This window comes from Maniola hyperantus, chromosome 3 (assembly GCF_902806685.2).
Source record: "Maniola hyperantus chromosome 3, iAphHyp1.2, whole genome shotgun sequence".
NCBI lineage: Eukaryota > Metazoa > Arthropoda > Insecta > Lepidoptera > Nymphalidae > Maniola > Maniola hyperantus.
This window is the reverse complement of record NC_048538.1, coordinates 8,588,701-8,612,379: the sequence shown is the minus strand read 5'-3', so window position 1 is coordinate 8,612,379 and position 23,679 is coordinate 8,588,701. Positions and strand designations below refer to the sequence as shown.

The 23,679-nt window shown below is 37.2% G+C and overlaps 2 protein-coding genes across 2 annotated transcripts; both read right to left on the bottom strand.

Annotated features, from left to right (window-relative positions):
- Positions 1–255: 255 nt before the first annotated feature.
- Positions 256–3,267, bottom strand: LOC117996524 (serine/threonine-protein phosphatase 2B catalytic subunit 2-like). Its single transcript, XM_034984586.2, has one exon. The coding sequence runs from the start codon at positions 3,026–3,028 to the stop codon at positions 1,541–1,543; it is 1,488 nt and encodes a 495-aa protein (XP_034840477.1). The 5' UTR covers positions 3,029–3,267; the 3' UTR covers positions 256–1,540.
- A 12,033-nt stretch (positions 3,268–15,300) lies between these two features.
- On the bottom strand, positions 15,301–19,046 carry LOC117996532 (protein RER1). Its single transcript, XM_034984595.2, has 5 exons — positions 18,780–19,046; positions 18,307–18,411; positions 16,980–17,076; positions 16,244–16,467; positions 15,301–15,486 (listed from the first exon to the last, which is right to left on the bottom strand). Exons 1-5 carry the CDS (start codon positions 18,858–18,860, stop codon positions 15,403–15,405), a joined length of 591 nt encoding a protein of 196 aa, XP_034840486.1. The 5' UTR covers positions 18,861–19,046; the 3' UTR covers positions 15,301–15,402.
- Positions 19,047–23,679: the final 4,633 nt, after the last annotated feature.

The following is a 23,679-nucleotide window of genomic DNA, read 5'->3' as shown; positions in this document are numbered from 1 at the left end:
ATTGTTGTTTAGTGCAAAGTGCAATTAACCTCATATTATTTTATATAAAATGGCACAACTGATATTAGTAGGTAGCTTAAAAATTAGGTATATAAGTATTGTAATTCTTTTAGAAATTTTAAACTTGTAAAGGTATATAAATATAACTTATTGACATTAAAATAAATATCATAACCTATGTTACAACTTGGGTATATTTTTTGATGTCTCATATTAGGATATAATCTAGGAGTGACTTATTAAAACTATGATAAATAGAGCTCAATGTTAATATATTTTATAAGGATAAAACAACACATCCCATGGTTAGTATAAAATAAAATTAAATATATTGTTAGTTTTTTATATAGGTAAAATTTATTTAAAAGTACAGAACATATGAAGGACTACACACTGATTGAGATAAAATACTTAGAGCTGACTTTGAAAATGATGTAAGCCACTTTTAGTATTCACAATGAACTTATTGCATTGTTTAATAATAATTATTTGGCAGACCAAAAGAGATTTTCCAACAGTGCGTAGGTCATTAAACCTTAATAATATATGTTTATTATGTGAAATTTGGAATAGAAGCTGTAAGAAAATCTGCAATTAGACTAGCCGCTACACCTTATATACCGAAACATTATGTATAACGAAGAAGTTTATGTGATGTTCCAGCATACAAGTTTAGTTGCATGCAGGCAACAAGGGCCAGCATACACCCAAATATAAATTATTTTAAGTATAGTTCATAGATAGTAATTTAATATATTTTGTACAATAAAATACAATTAAGTACAACTTGTAGCAAAGATATTAAAGAGAATAATATTATCTCAAGTGTTAAAGCTGCAATAACGTGTGTGTACGCACGGGGCATATTTACACAGCACACACGCATGGCAACTGCCCACCAAGTGCTGCACACTATAGTACATAATTAATTTATTACTTAATAGAATATAAAGACACGCCCAAGCTGAGAACTTCACCACTTATTTTACACATTTCAATGCATGATTAGCCAATGAACATGCAGGTACTCACTAGCAGATCGCTATTAAATAATACATTGATCAACGCTTAATATCACAGCTAATTATGCTTTGAAAATTATAGACATGTCTAATTTTCACTAATGTAGATAACAATGTAGAGTATAAGTAGACAATCTGAATAAATTTACATTACAATATCATGTCTTTTCATATGAAAAATTTAAAATTACGTTACCAAAAATTAAACAGTGCAGCGCATTATAAATAAATGTGCATTCCTTAATATTTAATTGACTAAATAAATTTGTTGCCTGCAGATCTGATAATTATTTAAATATCGAGAGGTAATATCTTAAGAGAAATTTTAATTTTAACTATTGAAAAAAGTTAGATCCAAATTTTTATAATATTTAGTATCTATAATGACAATTCCCTTCAAATCCACCTAGTTATTACGAACGTGAAATATCATTCCAAAAGCTGAGTCCCCATCACACATATTTCACTATCACTAATTGTGGGCCAAAAAGGATGGAAGAGAAACATCAGCGAGCACTTCACGAGTGGGCATTGCTGTTGACGTGGGGCTTCTTCTCCTGTGCGTCCGGCGTGCGCTGCCCGTCACGGCGCGGCGGCATGCGCTCGTTGATGGCGTCCAGGCCCTTCGCCTCGGCAAACGACGTGATCTTGTGGTTCGGCGAGAATCCTTGCAGGGCGTTCTTCAGAGAGGTCTTGCCGCCGGACAGTGCTCCAAGAGGTAAAGCGCCCGTGGGAGTGAGCCCTTTCAGCTGCAACACAGATTCACTCTCTTCACGAAGCACTGAAAACACATGTGCCATTTTTCCAATCGCTCGAATTTTGTTTCTTATAACTTCTTTCCTGAGATTGGCTTCCTCCAACGCATCATCTCCTTCCGACATCAGCTCATCATCCGAGCAAATATTTAACACGTTGACCAACATTTCTGTAACTTTCTCGCCTACAAACGGCAGAGACCAGGTGAACACATCCATGAAGTTAGGCAGCCAGTATGGGTGTGGAGAACAGTTGAACTGCCTGATGTTCATGACATTGTTCTCATACTTTAGTACTGCAGCCTTATTATTGTAGACATCCAAATAATTAGGTGCAGAGAAAATGGTGATGAGACTTGGGAAGCCAGTAGTTTGGCTTTTGCGATACATTCGATACCCTGCATCTTGAGCTTCATGGGCACGTATGATTGATAACAGATTGTTTCTCTGAAGGAAGTCACAGCAAGCGGCATAGCTGTAAAAATAAGAACATCCTCTGACAGAATTGTGCGAGAAGTGTTCAGTATTCTTTTCATTCCCAAAATCTTCCAGCGGATCAGACCACAGCAGATCACACATGGCTCCAAATGCAGGCGGTTCTTTGAATCTATCTAGTTTACGAATGTCATCTAAGCTGCTTATCTCAGGAGATAGTCCTCCGTGTACACATAGGAACTGCTGGTTCATGAGAGCAGCTAGAGGTAAGCAATCGAAGGCGTCCATACACGAGTCGTACACTTTTTCTGAATATTTGATTTTGCATTCTTGTTTGAAAGTAAAATATTCAGTTAAATGTCGGCATTCATGATTACCGCGTAATAAAAATAATGTTTTCGGATAACACAATTTCAAAGCCCAAAGGTAAAGAACACACTCTATACTGAAGTAACCTCTGTCGACGTAGTCTCCTAAGAATAAATACTTGGTGCACGAGGGAGAGCCTCCCACTTCGAACAATTTCATCAGGTCATAAAACTGACCGTGGACATCTCCGCACACGGTCACCGGTGAATCAATTTCGATCATCGTTTTTTCGGAACGTAATAGGGTGGCACCATCTTGGATGATTCGTAAGGCAGCATTTTCTTCAATTCGGCCTTCTAATATAAAATGTTGCTTGAGTACCTCTGGCAAAGGTTTTCCAGTTTTTTCATCAAACACTTCCGACACTGTTAGCTTATGGCTGGGAGGGAAAGCGACACTTTGAATCATACGCTGCGTAGTCGACACCTTATCATTGCTCCCGGACATATTTGTTCATTGACGAACGCGGCCAAAATCCATACACGCCACTATTTTCAAAATGGCAGAATAGAAATAGAAATATTATATAGAATGAAGAATCCCGATTTCACGACAGAGAAACTACTGCGCACTGGAAAACAATGCGCAAACATCTGGCGAGTGGTCAATAAAATAAACAGGGATATCGAGCGCGTTTTATTACTTTTGAACATATCATTTTAATAGGTAACACTGGTGACTGGAGATAACATCAACAGTTGCCAGCATTTCCGTCACTTTTCCTCTTTTCCAACTAAAGTGGGGAAATATTTGCCAAGGCTGACAATTGGCAAAGTGTTTAAATTATAATTCCTACTTATTTAACTGTATTTATTAAGTAGGTACTAAAATAGAAAATAATTATTCGTAATTTGTCTGGTGTCTCACAATTTCCCACAATGAGTTTTAATATAATGGCGTAAACGTAACGTCGCCGTAACATATTTCAAACTAGCTTATGCCCGCGACTTCGTCCGCGTGGACTACACAAATTTCAAATTCCTGTTTTTAGGGATTGAATTTCCGAAAATCCTTTCTGAGCGGATGTCTTTGTCATAATAGCTCTGCATGCCAAATTTGATCCGTCCAGTAGTTTGAGCTGTGCGTTGATAGATCAGTCAGTCAGTCAGTTTTTGCTTTTATATATATAAAGAAGATTAATTTGAAAGAGTTTAGGTTTAGGGTAAAATTTAATATCTATAAAATCTTGTACAAAATATTCAAATTGAGCACTTGATAAAAAAAGTTTGAAAACGATTGATCAAAATTGTCTCACGGCAAGCTCACGGCCATGCAATTGCACCGACTAAATTAGAAATCTATTAATGTAGGTAGATGTAATTGTGTACCTAGTACAGGACCGGCCCGTCCTATAGGCGAATTAGGCAACGACCTAGGGCGCTCGAATTTGGGAGGTGACATGGCAAGAGACAATGGACACAATGGGCACAAAATACTTAATAGTTAATAGTAGGTACTTAATTAACTATATAGTTATACCTTCCAGTACAGAAAGATCACTTTGCAAAGACGTTTAAAGAAATAGCGGTATCTTGTACTTCTGCTAGTACAGCGCTGCAGCCTAAAATATAATAAACGCCTACCTTTCTATCGCGAACTTTTATCTCTCTCTCCCATTAGTTATACGCGAAATGTTAGTCTCCCATTAGCTGCATGAGTTAAACGCGAATGGCCTCGAGTGGGTGCGCGCTATAGCTGGGTAGGTAAGTATGTCTCTATGGTATTTCTCGATCACTTGACCGAGTGAGCCCAACCTAGTATGGGTACATTATAAGGTTGATGCTGAAACGGATTCAAAATGCGCCTTCACTCGCTTGCGCTTTTCAATTATACCTTCCTAATTATTATAGTTAACTCAGTTTAGGTAAAACACTTTTTTTTTTTATTTTGCATATCTTAAATATCCAAAAAAAATCGCGCTCGCTTCGCTCACACTTTACCTGTTTGGGAGAGCTCAGATTGGATTTACATTTTTCACATTCTAGTCGATGTCTTTCAAGCAGAACCATTCCAATAAAATGTGCCTAGGGTGGGCGAATTAAGCCTAGGCCAGCGTTACTAATCACTACCCCTACTATAAAAAATGTGAAAGTGTGTTTGACTGTTGTTTTGTCCTTCAATCACGTCTGGACTTGTTGCGTTTTGTAGTTTTATCCACCTCCACATTATCTTCTAAATATATAAAAGGAAAAGGTGACTGACTGACTGATCTATCAACGCACAGCTCAAACTACTGCGGATCGAGCTGAAATTGCGCATGCAAATAGCTATTATGACGTAGGAATCCGCTAAGAAAGGATTTTTGAAAAGTCAACCCCTAAGGGGGTGAAATAGGGGTTTGAAATTTGTGTAGTCCACGCGGACGAAGTCGCGAGCATAAGCTAGTAATTTCTAAAACTTGATGTAGTTAGTCCACCCGTACAAAATTACTTTTCACGCACCATTTTTACTCTATGGGTCAACTGTTACGTCAAAAAGTTCACCTTTTAAAATAAGGACTAAAATCGTACTTTTGACATGGAATTGGACACAAAAAGTTAAAATGGCGCGTGAGAAGTAATTATTCACGCATTACATATAGGTAGGTACCTACCTAGTACCTACTAGTAGTTCTAATTTTGAATTATATTAAACTAGCTAATCCAACCGGCTTCGCTTGGCGGTTTGATATTATTAATTTGGTACTTAGTATTACTAAGATACACAGTAATGTACCCAAAATAGTCAATGTTATTTCTGGATAAAATAGCTTTCTAATGGTGAAAGGATTAATACAATTGGCTCAGTATTTTTAGAGCTTATCGATTACAAAAACACACTAGGTAGGTAAGTATATAATACTTACTAGATATATCATCTCATTTAAATTTCATAAAAATCGGTTAAACGGATGAGCCGTGAAAAGCTAGCCGACAGACAGACACACTTTCGCCTTTATAATATTACTAGCTGAAGCCCGCGACTTCGTCCGCGTGGATTTACGTTTTTCAAAATTCCGCGGGAAGCTTTGATTTTCCGGGATAAAAAGTAGCCTGTGGTAATCCAGGGTATAATCTATCTCCATTCCAAATTTCAGCCAAATCCGTCCAGTAGTTTTTGCGTGATTGAGTAACAAACATCCAAACATCCACATTTTCAGATTTATAATATTATTAGGATAGTAGGTATAGGTATATAGTACTAGCTGATACCCGCGACTTCCTCTGCGTGGATTTAGGTTTTTAAAAATCCCGTGGGAACTTCTTGATTTTCCGGTATAAAAAGTAGCCTATGACGCTCTCCAGCTAGGTGATTCGCTAACTCAGTGTCTAACACTGAATGATAGCCACAGAGATTGGTTGGTTCTATATTGCTGCTTCACTGGGTGATATGTAAATATTTTTTCGTAGAAAATGTTCAACGTATAAAAAAATGAGCTCGGTGGCTATCATTCAGTGTTAGACACTGAGTTAGCAAATCACCCCGCTGCTGGTCTCTAACTTCTTATACCCATGCAAAAAATCACGTCAATCCGTTGCTCCGTTGCGACGTGATTGAAGGACAAACCAACAAACAAACACACTTTCACAATTTTATAATATGATATGGGTAGTGATGGAGGAAGTATGGATACTATATCCATACAGTATGTATTTGGATTAAGTAAGTATACCTACCTAGTAGTAGCACAGAATAATATAATAGTAAGTACTAACGTAGTAGTAGTGGTAGGTAGCACAGTATTCTGTGCTACCTACCATTTATTATAATAGTGGTGGTAGTCCCTGAATCCTGATACACAACGGAATACCTACCTACTCACGTGTCACTCATAGGTAGGTAAACACGTGCTACCCGCGAAACACGATCGAGCTGGTTGCAATGTTGAGCATAGAGTTATCGGTACCTAATGGGAAGGTGACCGAACCTTGGAGACTCGTCAGAGTCCGCTAAAACCTACCTACGTTTCTTCTTTATCCTTAGCCAGTTGTCGATGCCGGTCGCGGTTGCCAGGGAACTACAAGTAACTACTAAGTATTAAGTATCACTTTTATATCTAAGTTATACTGATGTGTATAAGAAAAAATCTTATTTTTGAATGAAACGAAAATATTTCACCCAATCATAGCGCACGTCCGTTGGATATTGCATGGTCCTGAAAAATCAAAGAGATCCCATAGGATTTAAAAAAACCTAAATCCACATGGACCAAGTTTGATGGCATTTAGGTAGGTAGGTACCTACTTAGTACAAAGTTAGCTTGGTTCCTGGAGAAATAATATATAAAGACTACTTTATATCCCGGAAAATCAAAAACTTCCCACTAAGCAAGAGCATACTTACATAAATTTTCAGCTACGGATAATATCAAGTTGCTTAGTACGTTACACTAAATACCTACTTATTAGCAATAGGCGCACCTCGTTTTATCACACGTCACCCCGTCACCCAAACGATAGGTAGGTATTATTTTTATCGTTAGCGACTATTTTTAACTCTAGGGTAATAATTGCTTTGTAGTTTGTACTGTCGCGGTTAAATATACCTACCTACACGTTCATTTTCTCTAGTTAGTTATTTGATTGTAATTTGATACCGTTATCAAAATGTTATGAAGTTCACTCGTTACACTTATAACTCATTTAAACTTAATACCTCTATGTCATATACATTCTTATTAATCTTTATTTGAAATAGTCACCTGGGTAAGTAATTATTTTATAAATTACCTACTAGATGATGCCCGCGACTTAGTCCTCGTAAGTTTAGATTTTTTTTTAATTCTGTGGAAACTCTTTTGATTTTCCGTGATAAAAGTAGTCTATATAATTAAAGCTAAGTAACATCTGTACCAAATAGACGATGTCCGCGATTGCATCGGCGTGAATTTAGTTTTTTTTCTTAAATCTGGTGGGAACTCTTTAATTTTCCGGGACAAAAATAGCCTAGGTGTGTCCTTCCCCGAGATGAAAGCTAGCTATCTCTGTACCTTTCATCAAAATCAGTTAAGCGGATGGGCCATGAAACGCTAGCAGACAGACAGATACACTATATCTCTATATATAAAAATGAATCGCTGAATGTGTTGCTGATCGTGAATCTCGAGAACAGCTGAACCGATTTCGCTAATTCTTTTTTATAATATTCCTTGAAGTACGAGGATGGTTATTGCGGAGAGAAAATATTAAAAAATTTGATCGACTGTTAGGCGGAACGAAGTTCGCAGGGTCAGCTAGTCAATCAATCAATACTTATAATAAAACTGTAACAGGTCAAATTCTGTACATTGAAGATATCAATCATCAATCAATACTTATAATAAAACTGTAACAGGTCAAATTCTGTACATTGAAGATATTTTGAAATTTTTTTTTCGAGGGCACTCTATAATCGATACTAAACACAAAACTGTAATTTTTTTCATTTTTGTCTGTCTGTCTGTCTATCTGTCTGTCTGTCTGTCTGTCTGTATCACGGCCGCGCATCACGCTGAAACTACTGAATGGATTCCAATGAAACTTGGTACGATTTGAGGTCATACTATGAGGAAGAATATAGGATACTTTTTATCCCGAAATTCAGCATGGTTCCCGTAGGAGAGGGGATGAAAGTTAAAATGTATACTGAGTTGTAATTCATTAACGCGTAGTCCGATTTCATTCATTCTTTTTTTGTTAGAAAGGGGATATATATCATATCATATCAATCATCAATACTTATACCTAATAAAACTGTAACAGGTCAAATTCTGTACATTCTGTACATTGAAGATATTTTGAAAATTTTTTTTCGAGGGCACTCTATAATCGATACTGAACACAAAACTGTAATTTTTTTCATTTTTGTCTGTCTGTCTGTCTATCTGTCTGTCTGTCTGTCTGTCTGTCTGTATCACGGCCGCGCATCACGCTGAAACTACTGAATGGATTCCAATGAAACTTGGTGCGATTTGAGGTCATACTATGAGGAAGAATATAGGATACTTTTTATCCCGAAATTCAGCATGGTTCCCGTAGGAGAGGGGATGAAAGTTAAAATGTATACTGAGTTGTAATTCATTAACGCGTAGTCCGATTTCATTCATTCTTTTTTTGTTAGAAAGGGGATATTTTATAAATTGTTCCGTAAATATTTCAAGGTAATCGGTTTTTAACCGACTGTCAAAAATGAGGTGGTTCTTTTTTCTACATCGATTTTTTCGAGGTTTCTGGACCGATTAGCAAATATATTTTTTAAATCAACAAAAACAGTTTTCGTGGTGGTCACATAAAAAATTCTGGATTCAACTCCTTAATCCTGATGCTGCAGGGTTACTGCCCGCCTGAGTTATCAAGTTTCAGGAAGTGTTCATAGTGAATTCATATTGTAGGTACCAAGCAACGACTTTATTCTCAGACTTCAAGTCTCAACTCCTCAACCCTGATGATGTAGGGTACAGCAATCCTAAACTATAATGTTTCAGGAACTGCGGATGATGCAAAATTATTTTAGGTACCAAGCATAGGCTACATCATTGAACTTCGGATCCTAACTCCTCGATCCTGATGCTGCAAAGTACTGAAGTCCTAAATCGTGGGGATTTTAGAATTTCTGATAGTGAATTGATATTTTAAAAAAAATTAAAAAATTTGAATCGACTGTTAGGCGGAACGAAGTTCGCAGGGTCAGCTAGTTTATAATAAATATGAAAGTAGGTAGGTATATGGATTACTAATTTAATTTTCAGGTGAGAGAGAGGCGACCCTAGAAAAAGCTCAGTAGGCCGGTGAATGAGTGTGTTTTAATAGATAAAAAAATATATTTAAAAAACCGATTTCCAAAACCACTACAAAGTAAAATATAATTTTTGAAAAAAATGTATGAAGTCGGGCAAGCATAAAAGAAACTAGAAATCAAAGCGTGTAGCTCGCCCGACTTCAACATACATACCTACACGTGTAGAAACTAGAAACAAAAGTTATTTTTTACTTCGGTTTCAAGTTCCAAGTCCCAACTCCTCAACCCTGATGATGTAGGGTACAGCACTCCTTAACTATAGTGATTCAGGAACTGCGGATGATGCAATATTATTTTTGGTGCCAAGCATGGACTACACCATTGCACTTCGGATCCCAACTCCTCAATCTGATGCTGCAAGGTACTGACTGAACTCCTATGTCGCGTAAGCTGAGTGGGGATTCGGGAATTTCTGATGGTGAATTGATATTTTATGTATCAAGAAACAGCTTCATGATTATACTCCGAGTCCGAACTCCTCAAGCCTGATGATGCATGGTACAGAACAGAACTCCTAAACTATAGAGATTCAAGAGCTTTACCTGGTGAAATAATATTGTAAATACCGAGCATAGACTATGTTATTGAATTCCGAGTTCCAACCCTTCAATCCTGATGCTGCAAAGTGCAAGGAACTTCTAAGCCGTGTGGATTTCGAAAGTTTTGCTGGTGAATTGATATTTTGGGGACCAAGCATGATTACTTACACTAAAAAGCTTAAAATAAAAAAAATATAAGTAAAAAATAACTTTTGTTTCTACACGTGTATGTATGTTGAAGTCGGGTGAGCTTCACACTATGATTTATATGTAGTTTCTTTTATTATACTCGCCCGACTTCATACATACATACACGTGCATAGAAACAAGTTTTTTTTACTTTGTAGTGGTTTTGGATGTCGGTTTTTTAAATAATTTTTTGACATATTATAGCGTCGAAATCAATCTTCTCTTTGCAGAAATGCAGAAGTTATAAGGCTGTGACAGACGGATGGACTCAGAGACCTCACGACGCTCGGTCAAAAATGGCACGAGAGAAGTCATTTTGTACGAACTGTAATGGGGATTATGCCCATGTCAAAAGTAAATTATTTCTTAGTAGGTATAGGTACCTACCTAATTATTAAATAGACAGAGGGTCTTCCAAAATTCGTAAAATGCACTTCTCTGCTAGTTTGCTAATCATTTTGATTTATCTATTTACCTAACTAAAAAAGTACCTACGCCAGATGTGTATGACGTCACATTTCATACAATTTTTTTTACCTTTTCATACAAGCTCCCTTACAAAGCGAGTGTTTTGACGTTTGATAAAAAGTAGCTGATTTGAATAGTCATCATCCCTATTTTAACGTTCTTGGTGGTCACCAGGGGACGCTGCGGTCGTGGTTTTTTCTCGCTCACTCCGGCAAGGCACAGCACTGCAATTACTTATACAAGCATGATTAATCATAAATCATAATATTACCCACTATTGTAAATTAGGTAGGCTCTTTTCAAATAATATGTACATATTATTTGAAAAGAGCAACCGCCGAGTTTCTTGCTGGTTCTTCTCGGTTAAGGGCATTCCGAACCAGTGGTAGATTATTTTCAATTTTGACTATTTAAAAACCATTATTTTCTGCTGTAGGTATGTAGGTACCTTTTCATATTATATCGTTCTTAAACGAAGGCATAGGATATTCTTAAATAATAATTAGGCACCTAATTAATTAATTACTTAAGTACAAAATTCACCTGTCATTCTCCAGAAACTTTAAGGTGAGCATGGCGAGTTTACTTTATTCATGTCTACGTATATAGTATAGGTATATCTATTTGATTCACCAACCTACCTCATTAGGTAGTCGAAAATTGTGCGGTATTGCCTGTAGGTAATCATTCAAAGGAATCGTTTCGTGTTATAAAACGTAAGTATAAGCACGTATAAGTAGGTATTACACGACAATTTTCAAGCTGAAATGAACACAATTTTACCGCATACTTAAGTAGGTCAATATTGAGTTACGTACTACGATTAACCTATTTCAAGTGACCTTATAAAGTAGGTATGTTTATTATAAGCACTTGTACTTACTTTACATATACTTATATAATGATTTTCGGGCAAGACGAACGTGACCCTATTCATCTTGCCCGATTTGATTTACTTAATTCACCTTCATTCTATCATTTGTTCTGTGATTCTACGGAACTCTCGGTGCGCGAGTCTGATTCGTAGGTTTTATTTACTTTTCAGTACCTATGGAACACTAAAAACTGATATAAAATTAAACTGGAAAATTGCACAATAATTGTTTATTTGTAGACGTGGACAGGACCAGTTTAATTGGGAAACATTAGAATTGAATAAATCAAGTTCTAATACCAGCCAGTACAAAAATTTTCAAATTATTAAATGCTTATTCAATCCCTAAAGCTACAAGCATACTTATCTGTTGAGCTCATAGCTGTTATCAATTTAATATTATAAAAAACCGGCCAAGTGCGTCGCGGGCCACGCGCAGTGTAGGGTTCCGTAGTCACAATCCTCGAAAAACTGATATAACTCCTTAACCTGTGAACCCTACTTAGCCCTGATAGTTTTCCTTTAAAATTGATTATATATACTATTGCTGTGAATTTTTTCACGTTCCTATATACTACCATTTGGCTGATAGAGGGGGGGACACTTGACTCTAATAAAAATTAACACTTTAAAACATCATATTTTACAAACGGATCTAGAAATCGAAAAATGATATTCCCACACCCAAAGTATTTTTAAAAGACCTACTCAACGGTACCCCACACTATGGGGTAGACGAGAAAAAAAATTTATCCCCACTTTACATGTTGAGGAGCTACCCTAAAAAAATATTTATCAAAATTTTATTTCACCACTTTGTCGGCGTAATTAATATTTATATCCATGCCAAATTACAGATTTCTAGCACTAAGTCTGAGATTAAGCGAGGACGGACGGACGGACGGACATGGCGAAACTATAAGGGATATATTGTTTACTACGGAACCCTAAAAATGAGGTTAGATAGGATAGTTAGGTACTGGTTCATATAAGAACGAAAAACAGTTTAGGATCGTAGTTACAAATATTTGAATGGGGCAGGGGCAGAAAGTTGGGAGAAATGCTGATTGTTTTCTATGCATAAATGCATCTTAAATTTAAATATAATGTAGGGTGTGTTTTTTTTAACTGGGACAGTATGGGGAAATCCAAAACTATAGGAGATACACATAAACTTCTTACGAACCTTTAGGTATTTTTGTGAAAACAATAGGGTATTTTACCCTTTTTTGAAAAGTGTTTTAATTTGATCCTAAAGTGATAATAAACCACCAAAAATTTGATTCGATCGATAAGTGCAATAAAAATGCATTTCAATTATTAATTTCTAATTTCATCGCGAAAACGCTGCCCGCCATTTTTTTAGGTTCATAAGCCTGTCACTTTGATTGCTAGACAAAGGAATTTTCTTAGTGAAAAAGTACATAAAAAACCGGCCAAGTGCGACTTAGGCTCGTTTTATTATGTGCGTTTCACGTTTCAAAACATCGTGAGAAAACTTGCCAATGTGCGTTTGACCTGCGTTGTGGACTATGGCCTAACCCACCCCGTTTTTATTTTGATAGAAGATCTGCCCATATCGATACACGATACACTTTCGCATAAGCACTTTAGGGGTCGTTTGATAGCTAATAGCCTGTACTATAACCCCTTAACGTGATCGTGTCCTCTTTTCCTGTAACCCTGTATAATGCTTTATAACTCAATGGTGTAAACACAGATTAGAGGATGAATGAAATTCAGTACAATTTTCTTTCCCTGTTTTTAACAGATTAAAAATGACTATTGTTATGTTCGCTTTTTGTGGCATAGAATGTAACTTTTTTGAGCAAGTGGTACGAAAATGATCTTTTTTTAACTTTTGAGTGCCATAAAAATGTTCCACTTTTAAATTTTATGTAGTAGATACGTCAATCAATCATCTCGAGCGATCATCGAGATCGGGCACACACATAACACCTTTTAATTTTTTTTTAATTTTTATGTCAGCCATTTTGTAATTTTTAGTATTTGTTGTTATAGTAGCCATACAAATACACATTTTGTGAAAATTTCATGTTCGTTCGTCCGTCCGTCCGTCTGTCCGGCCGTCCGTTTGTCTGTCAGTGGACTGTATCTCGTGAACCCTAATAAGTAGAGACTTGAAATTTTTACAGAATGTGTATTTTTATTGCCGCTATAACAACAGATATCAAAAATTTCAAAATGGCTGCCATAAAAATTAAAAAGTGTTATTTCTTGTACGATGGTACGGAACCCTTCGTGTGCGAGCCCGACTCGCACTTGACTGATTTTATTTTACCTTTTGACCTCATTGAAAAATAATCTTCAACGATTTTGCATTAAACTCGTTTTTACATTGATTCTGATTTAATTCTTTGGCAATATCATTTGCTAGAATTTTCTACGTTCTCTCTTTTTTGTGTAATTTTTTCTTGATTTTATGATTTTTTTTGTAATTTTTTTGTACCAATGGATAGCTAACGAATCGTAGATGTTTTTAAAATAATCCGCAGGATAAGTGCCATAGTAATTTTTACAGAAAATTTGCAAGTTATTCAAAGAATTAAATTTAAAAATCGAAAACTTGTACAGTTTTTGGGCTGTAATTTTAAAAGGCTTGAAGATTTTTCTTGTTTTATAACTGTTTATTATTAACAAGGATATGTACTAGCAAGCAAGAAAAAAAAATCTGATGAAATACATTGTTCCTTTTTTTTGTTAATTTTTAAAGTGGCAAACACCCCTTTACCAAGAAAAAAATAAAAAAATGAATAACTCGAAAACGATACACTTTCGCATAAGCACTTTAGGGGTCGTTTGATAGCTAATGGCCTGTACTATAACCCCTTAACGGGATCGTGTCCTCTTTTCCTGTAACCCTGTATAAAGCATTATACATCTTTTTGAAAAAGGAATACGCATTTATTATGCAGTTATGATTATTAAATAAAATTACGAACACCGACGAGACCGTATGAGCTTGATGCCTTTGCTTTTGCGACAAAAAAATATTAGTCTAGGAATTTGCCGCGTTTTTGTTTTCTTCAAATACATAAACGTTAAGTTTATTTTAATTTCTTTTTATAAATAAGTTATGTTCTAAAAATACGTTTAATAAATGCTTATCTCATATTATTATTGTGTTAATTTTTTCGCAAATGGTACGAAAAGTAGAGTATTTTCCTCGGTGATAAAGCCGTCTTTGTCTTGGTTGGAACTTAAATCGTCACCCGCGACAGAAGACACTGCTTGATCCCCTTGGTTAATAATCTACCATTGAAACATAATGCACACACTTCCTTATGCCACTACAGGTGTTCTGAAAATGTTCATAATAATGTGATGGCAAGGTGAGATGTCATAATGAACTATTAATGTTATTAGGTTACCTACCTACCTACTTACCTGTTAGGCACTTACAAATTGTATGAAAAAACCAAAAACATTTACTTTTGACCACCTTCTGCTGTCGCGATTTTTTTCTCTTGATACAATGTTTCGAACTCGAAACTGTGTCCATCAGCATTAAAAAAAAAATAGTCAATTTCATTGATTTTTATGGACAACTCACACTTGACCGAAAAATTTACTATGCCAAAATTGTTTTCACAAAAAAGACCTAAAGTTTTGGATTTCCCCATACTGTCCCAGTTAAAAAAAACACTGTATATTTAATAATAATTAAGACTAATTTATTCTATATTATATTCTACATTTCCTTCAGCTTATTCACATTCTATTTGATAAATTTAGGCAATTACACATTAATTAATAAAATCTGTTCATAAAATTACAAAGTAGGTACTATACATACTTGGCAAAGAACCAACATAAAATTAACTTTTAACATTACAAATTCCATTACTTAATACATTAAATTAAAAATAAAAAACATTATAATAAAAACTGTATTTCTAAAAATATTTCCATACAACAGTTTTCATACTTCTTTGATAGTTCAAGGTAGTGTTTGAGTAGGTTGACGTACACCGTCAGTTTACAGTCACACTGGGGTCCACAGTCCTATACTTGGGTTTGTTGTGAGTGAATGGTAAATATCTGTATTTAATCATATGCTGAAAAATAAAATATACATGTTATCAAAAAAGAGATTGGCTATGATGGAAAAAAATAATAAAAACTTTGTGTAATTTTCTTTAACAATGGTTAAATTATTGGGGGTGGTATGGCCTACAGTACCGGCAGGAAATATTGTACATCAACCTTTACAAAGAGATAGCGGTTTTGTGGAGCGTTGTCTCTGTTGTTGAGACTGACAAACGTCACATAGGTATGAGTGACAGAGACAGCGCTCTAAAGGTCGATGACATCGACCTTTACATATTGTACTCGATGTACAATACTTTCTGCCGATGCCGGCTACTGTACTTACAAGTGCATATCAATTGATTTTGCTAGTGAAACAACTGTGTATTAACTGTAACTAGATGGGTGTTCAACTTAGGTTTGAATCAAGCTTTTACTTTTCCTTAGGGCCTTGTAGAGCTGCATGTTAAGCCACCATTCCTGGTTGACTTCCCAAGAAAATTCATACTAATATTACAAATACAAAAGTGTATGTTTGTCTATTAGTTTTTCACGTAATCACGTCCCATTTGTTAACCGATTTTAATGAAATTTGGTACAGAAAAGCTCCTGGGAAATCAAACTTCCCAAGGGATTTCAAAAAACCGAAACTTGTACCGACGAAATCGCAGTTTTATATAGTTTTATATAAAATGCCCCATTATAAGTATCAAATAAATCCATACATGATGATTAATAGAAGGGGTCGCAACCCACAGCCGTAATTGAGTTAGTTATATTACTGACCTTAATTTGTCTCTTCATTGTTATACAAAACAATGTAATGAAATACATCACTAATATAGGCCAGAACACTGGAATATTGAATGCATCAATGAATGTGCAGAAGAAGCCAATTATGGTGCTTTTTGTGACTGAGAGCCAAAACTTAAATTCTGGCAATCTTCGAATGAATGGTCGAAATTCTTCCGTGGCTCTTGTAGGTAGTGCAGGACCATTATCATCATCCCCTATGAAAATAAATAAAAGATTGTCTGACAGTCTGATACTGAAACAAATTATCTTAGTAACTTCATTGCCCAAATTGACTATTGTTGTATATTTTTCTTTTTTCTATACATTGTTAAAATGTAAGTACATTTTATATGTAGGCTTATTTATGGACCTAAATAAAATTAATGTTGTATGGACAATTATTCATAAATGTCTTAGATCACACACTTATTAATAAAGTAATTCTAGGCGAAACGCATTTGCGCTGCGCTGCTCTGCAAATATAGTTTATATGAGTTTCTATGGAGCAAGGCGCACTTGAGCGACGCGGCGGGCAACTACGTGACGCGGCGCAGCAAATATAGTTTATATATGAGTTTGTATGGAGCAAGGCGCTCTTTAGCGACGTGGCATTCAGGCAGCTACGCGCCGCGTCGCGTCGCGCAGTGCACCGCTAATGTGTTTAGAGCTTTAGCCTTAAGAGATGTTTCTGTATTCTGCTGTTATTTATCATATTATGTTGACTTACCATCAATGTCCATAGCAGGGTCTATTTTTGGTGTAAGGAATGCAATAAACAAGTTTAAATGGTAAATTCCTAGTGCATATGTAACTATATACCAGCCCTGAAATTTTAAAAATGTTTCATTAAAAATACTTGTTTGGAGTTAGTAATATCACTAATAAATAAATAGAAGTTTATTTAAAGTAACAGAACAGATAATCTGTAATAATAAGTATGTAAATTTTGAATCAGGGGTAAGATACAGAAGGCAGTGGTTCTTGAAACGGCACACATTGTGAGGAGGTTCCTCATTCTGGAGTCCTGACCACTGGCAGCTTACCCACCCCTTGGGTACTAATGGGACCCATTTTATGATATTTTTAACCAATGGTTTTTTTGTGGCTGTTACTTTGTTTTCCTGTTGTTTCTGTTACTTTATATTTTGTTGTTTCTTTTATTTTATATTTTGTTGTTTCTGTTATTTTATTTTTGTAAACATTTGTTAAAAATATGATAGAAATGAGATATATGTAAATACAACTAAACTTATGTGAGTCACTACTGCATGGTTTCTACACCAGATGAAACCCTACAGGCTACAGCAGCGGTTCACATAACAGCAGTCAAGCCTGCGGGCTATCATGTTCCAACTCTGTTTGTACTGGCCCTCATCTGGCGCTTCAACAGTGCATTTCTTTTGTGACTAGCTGTAATTTATAGCCTATGTTACATCTGGATAAAGTGACTTCCAAATTATGAAAGATTTATAAAGTCAGTTCAGAAGTTTCTTAATTACAAATAAACAAATATTTCCTCTTTACTTAAAAAAAAAAAAAGAATATTAGCCATGTTAAATGACTAATATTCCCCTTTCCTCTCCAACTAAGCGTCAGGCTTGAGCTAGGAGTAGGTACGACAATAGTGCAACGGGCGGGTTTGAACCGTCGACCTTTCAGTTTTCAGTCCACCCCTTTACCGGTTGAGCTATTGAGGCTCTGGCTCTCTATATTAGTATAGATATAGATTAATCTATTCACATAATTATATAAACTGCAACTTTCCTTTCTTTTATAAGTATGGATTGTAACTGCTATACTCACGTGAGTATAGGCATAACATTGTGGCTAATTCCACTGTACACAATCTTTAAACTAAACTAAAATAGCACGTCTAAATCTATTGCTATCCCTTTCATAATGTTGCTTGCGGAAAAGGATGGCACTAAATTTAGACCTGTTAATTTAGTTTAGTTTAGAGATTGTGTACAAGAGAATCGGCCCTAATCTTTACTTATAATGGAAATCACAATAGTTTTAACGCTAAAATTTCTTTCTTTATATTATGAACTTACTTGTTTTAAAAATATCCGGAGGATGAATATAGCTAAAAGTACTATACTGCCTGCCCATCGGCTCTTTATATGTGGTGTCCATTTATCTAAAAGTCCCTGATATATCTGTAGAGTGAAAAATAATATCTAAATTACATAACTGACTCAGTGTTTGCTGCAACTTCAACAGCGTTGCTGACTAGTGCACCACCTATCATATCCTAGCATAGCTGTGAACCACTGTTCCAACCAAACAAATATTACCGGTGTTTTTTCAAGTAAAAATAATTCATGTCACTAGTTGCGTCCAAATCTCCTAGTGACCCCGACATTTTCCTATCGAGGTGGCACTATTCAAAACCCAACCCATTTAAATGCATAAATAGAGGTTAGTTTTTCAATTATGTATAAGTAATTTCCTACAGTATGTACCTTCACACAACCATGATACTTTCAAATTGTACAGTACATAAATCTAATAAACATAAACTTACTTGTGAAATACGTATCCATCCTTGAGAAATAAAGCCTCTTCTGCTAGATTCAGAGGATAGATTATCGTTTCCGTCCATCATTATCAGTGCCTTTTATTTTGGATTTTCCTAACTATATGACATAAATAACATAACAATATAGATACGTATTAGAGCAAATATTCAGTTTAAAGTAAATTTTTACTCTATTTCATTTAATTCAAAAAACACCTATTAGAACTTAATAAAATCAGCGATCTTTCATCTTGTCATTGTCAAACAATTAATGACACTCACATGTCATTGATGTCATCCATTTATTCCATCCTCTATCCATCGACATAAGAACGAAGTCGTTAGAAGTAGTACTTAAAAAATCTTTGGTAAATTTTCCGCTTTGGTTGACGCACGTATTAGAGTGATTTCGGTGTTTTTTGGCGTTTTTACTGTGAATTTCACACTATAAATAGTTGTTATTTGGTATTTATGTGAATACTAACCGTATTGGTGCTGGTAAGTAGGAAGATATGTGCTAACTAGCCTGCGAAATGAACATACATCCACCCAGTGAACCTCCCGATCCGGGAGTTTCAAATCCTACATCCCGCAAACGTCAAGGAGAGGATGGACCTGTTCCTTCCGCCTCTAAAAAAACCATAACGGACCCTACACAGACGAACCCTTCTGTCCAAAATTTCTACGTTCACCCCTCCTTCTCCGAAGGCCCCAAGTCGTACTCCATTGATGACAAGGGACCGTTTATCGTCCAAGTCGCGCGTGAAGTTGAAGACCCATCCTCAGGTGCCTCATTGAGGGCCATTACTTTTGGCCAATTCCTACACAAACACAAAATTGGCTCAATAATCCATGATGGCGGTAAAAATATCGGCCGCAATAAGGTTACAGTGGAGTTTTCGACCGCTGCTGCAGCCAATAACTTCTTGACCAATCCCATTCTATCCATGTGCAAATTCAAAGCCCACATACCATCATACAATGTAACCAGAATGGGTTTGGTCAAGGGAGTCCCTGTGGACTGGTCGATGGGCGAGCTCGTTGACTCAATGGAGCTACCCCCAGGCTGTGGGGAAGTAGTAAAAGCCAGACGATTAAATCGAAAAGTACTAACCAATAACACTACGACATGGGTGCCTACTCAATCCGTGGTGTTAACCTTTAGGGGGCAAATGCTGCCCTCTAAAGTTTACTCTTACCACACGTCCCTGCCCGTTGATACTTATAAACTGCCGACGATACAGTGCCTGAACTGCTGTCGGTTTGGGCACACCAAAACTATCTGCAGGTCAAAGCCCAGGTGCTACAAATGCACTCAACCCCACACTGGTGACTCCTGTGAAGCTGACAAAGAGTCAGCCACTTGCCTCTACTGCTCTGGTAAACATTTTTCCACTGATAAAGCCTGCCCGGAATTTTCCAGACAGCAGTCAATAAAAACCGTCATGTCCCAAGACAACATCTCATACATGGAAGCGGCATCCCAGTTCCCTCCTGTCAGACGCTCTTATGCAGAGATGACAAAGGAGATGCTTTCCCCTCCCGCTTTCTCACCCCTCAAGACCCCCTCCCGTCCCTCGCATCAGACTTCAAACAAGTCATACAGGCAAACCATTATCCGCCCCCCTCGTCCCCGAGCTCCTCTAGCAAGGGGATATGACAAACGAGCTCACCAAAATATTGTTGCTGACCCTTCTTCATCCCTTCCTAATGGCAGCGTTATAAACAATACCAACTCTCCTTCTGGAAATCTCCCAATGTTGGAGCAAATCACCTCCCTTCTCTTGACCCTTCTTTCGCCATGTAGTGAAATACCCCTACCGCCCAACGTTGCCAACAACTTATCCCAACTGTTTAAGATCCTCCAAAACGGCCCCAATAATCCTATTGCAATGGAACAGTAAGAGCTTACGTCCCAAAAAACATGAATTATTATCTCTTATCAACCTGCATAATCCTGCCATCGTTGCCATCTCGGAGACATGGTTGTTGCCTGGTTCTCGGTTCCGGGTGCCCGGCTTCACCTGTTTAAGGGATGACAGGAATGATGGGTATGCAGGCAGTGCCGTCTTTGTCCGGCACTCCATCTCCTATTCCCAAATCCCTCTTCCCGCCCACAGCGATCAGATTAATGCTGTCGCTGTCCGTGCACTAAACATCTCTTTTGTATCTCTGTATATTCCTCATCCTTCCCCCTCCATTCTCCCTGAGTTACAGTCTATTCTTTCTTCTGTTCCTAGTCCTATCATTGCCATGGGTGACCTTAACACTCACCACACCATGTGGGGGTGCTACGGCTGTGATGGGTTTGCCTCGCTATTGATTGACATTCTTGATGATGTAGGTCTCTGCATCCTCAATGATGGCTCTCCAACCCGCAGGGTATTCCCTAATCAGAATCCAAAAACTGCCGTGGATCTTTCTCTCTGTTCGCCTAACCTTGCCTCTCAAATTTCTTGGAAAATCCTCCCGTCGACACACGGCAGCGACCACTTTCCCATTGTCCTTTCACTAAACAATAGATCCCTCCCCCAACCTAACCATGACCCTCTTCTAAAATATAACCTTAAAAAAAAGCTAAACTGGGCAGCTTATGCTCAATCCGTGGATTGCATGATAGACTCTCTCCCAGGGTTGGAAGGTGATGAAAGTGCTTTGACTTGCTACAACCTATTTGTAACATCTCTCAAATCTTCGGCCGATTCCCATATTCCTAAAAAACATCCACCCAAAAATCATCTGCTTTCCTCTCCCTGGTGGGATGAGGAATGCAGAGATTTATTTGGACAAAGAACTGCTGCTGAGGAATTATACTCAAACTGCATGACCCAAGACAACTTTTGTAAGTACCAAAGACTTGATGCCAAAGTTAAAAGATTAGTTATTAAAAAGAAAAAATCAAGCTGGATCCGTTTTTGTGAAAATCTTAGCCCTCGTTCCCCTTCCACAATTGTCTGGACAAATGTTAGAAGATTCCGTCGCTCCCTAAACCATTCTGATCCAACTTCTAACAATCCTTCTGATTGGCTCAACAACTTTGCTGACAAACTGGCTCCACCTTATGTTCCCTATGTGGATTCATTTCCAAATTCAGCGCCAGCTCCAATTACAGATGAAATGGATGCCCCCTTTTCTTTTTCTGAGCTTCAAACAGCTCTTAACGGCCTCAGAGATTCAACTCCAGGGGAAGATGGGGTTCCATATTCCTTTTTGACCAACCTAGATGACAAAGCTAAATATTATTTCCTTAACATAATAAATAAATGTTTTGAAATCGGTATTATCCCGGACTCTTGGAAATCCCAAATAGTTATCCCCATCCTAAAACCCGGAAAAAATCCTTTAGATCCAAATTCTTACAGACCCATAGCTTTGTCATCTACTTTGGCAAAAATAGTAGAACATCTCCTTAAAAACCGATTGGAATGGCTAATAGAAAGCAGAAATATTCTTCCCTCCTCCCAATTTGGGTTTCGGAAGGGCTTGAGTACTACAGACAGTCTCAGCATACTGACAACAGACATTCGGTTAGCCTTTACAAAGGGAGAGTACCTCGTGGGTATATTTCTAGATATTGCTTCTGCATATGACAATGTTTTACTTCCGGTACTCAGGCAAAAATTGCAAAATCTGAGTATCCCTCCGAGGTTAATCCATCTCATATGTAATCTGCTGTTCTGCAGATCCATTCTGGTCAAGCATCAGTCTACCTACCTTCCCCCCAGACTTGTCTGGAAAGGCCTCCCACAAGGCTCAGTCCTCAGCCCTCTGCTATACAGCATATATACCCATGATCTCGAATTGTCGGTCAACAGTTTTTGTAACATCTTACAATATGCTGATGATATTGTCCTCTATCACAGCTCAGGCAGTGTAGAGGAAATATCCTGTCGTATCAACTCTGCTTTGTTTTACCTAGGCCAATGGCTGTCTGGCCATGGCTTGTCTCTGTCTGTGGGCAAATGCCAGGCAGTAGTGTTTTCAAGGAAAAGGTCCCTTCCCACCTTCCACTTTTCATTTGAGGATCAACCAATCTATCTTGCAGACAAATCTAAATTTTTGGGTATTTATCTAGACAACAGACTGACTGGACTTGCCCACTCTGAACACGTGTTGAAAAAATGCGAAAAGGGTATTAACGTTATACGCGCAGTAGCGGGAGTATGGTGGGGTGCCCACCCTTATTCTTTAAAATTATTGTATAACGCTCTAGTACGAAGCCACATGGACTATTGTATGTTTGTTTTAGATCCCTTCAATAAATCAGCTGTGGATAAACTTAATAAAGTCCAATATAAGTGCCTTAGAATTATTCTAGGTGCTATGAAAACTTCCCCTACCAATGCCCTGCAAGTGGAATGTGTTGATCCTCCTCTAACCATTCGTCGCCAATACCTCTGTGACCGCTTTGTCAGCAAGATGTTACAGCTGTCATCTCACCCCCTTTGGCCTCGACTAACCAAACTATCCAAATTTCCTCAATCCCGCAACACTTCTTCATATTTGTTGGACAGCTTTTTAAAATATACCAGCCTTCCCCATCCCATATCAACTTTTCCTATAAATCCATTATTTTCTACCCCCTACAAAGCTCTGGTATTCAACCCTCCCATCATTACAGATATTGGTTTGACTAAAGGGTCTCCAGATACTAATGCCAAACTTCAAACCATTATTCATCAAAATTGGCCAAATCACCTTCTCATCTATACTGATGCATCAAAGCTGTCTCCTAGCGGATGTGTCGGTGCGGCTTGCTGGATCCCTAGATACAAAATAATTTTGAAATTCAAATGTCCCCCCGAAACTTCGGTGTTCACAGGAGAGGCCACTGCTTTATTGGAAGCAATCCTGTATGCACTATCCCATAACATACAACAAACAGTTATTTTGACTGACTCTTTAA

Bases quoted from the DNA above. Each gene is read 5' to 3' on its own strand.
- LOC117996524 (XM_034984586.2), bottom strand. From the start codon at position 3,028: ATGTCCGGGAGCAATGATAAGGTGTCGACTACGCAGCGTATGATTCAA.
- LOC117996532 (XM_034984595.2), bottom strand. From the start codon at position 18,860: ATGATGGACGGAAACGATAATCTATCCTCTGAATCTAGCAGAAGAGGC. The intron at 18,412-18,779 runs GTAAGTTTATGT...TTCACTCTACAG, and splicing joins GATGGATACGTATTTCACAA to ATATATCAGGGACTTTTAGA. The intron at 16,468-16,979 runs GTAAGTCAACAT...TTATTTTCATAG, and splicing joins CCCTGCTATGGACATTGATG to GGGATGATGATAATGGTCCT.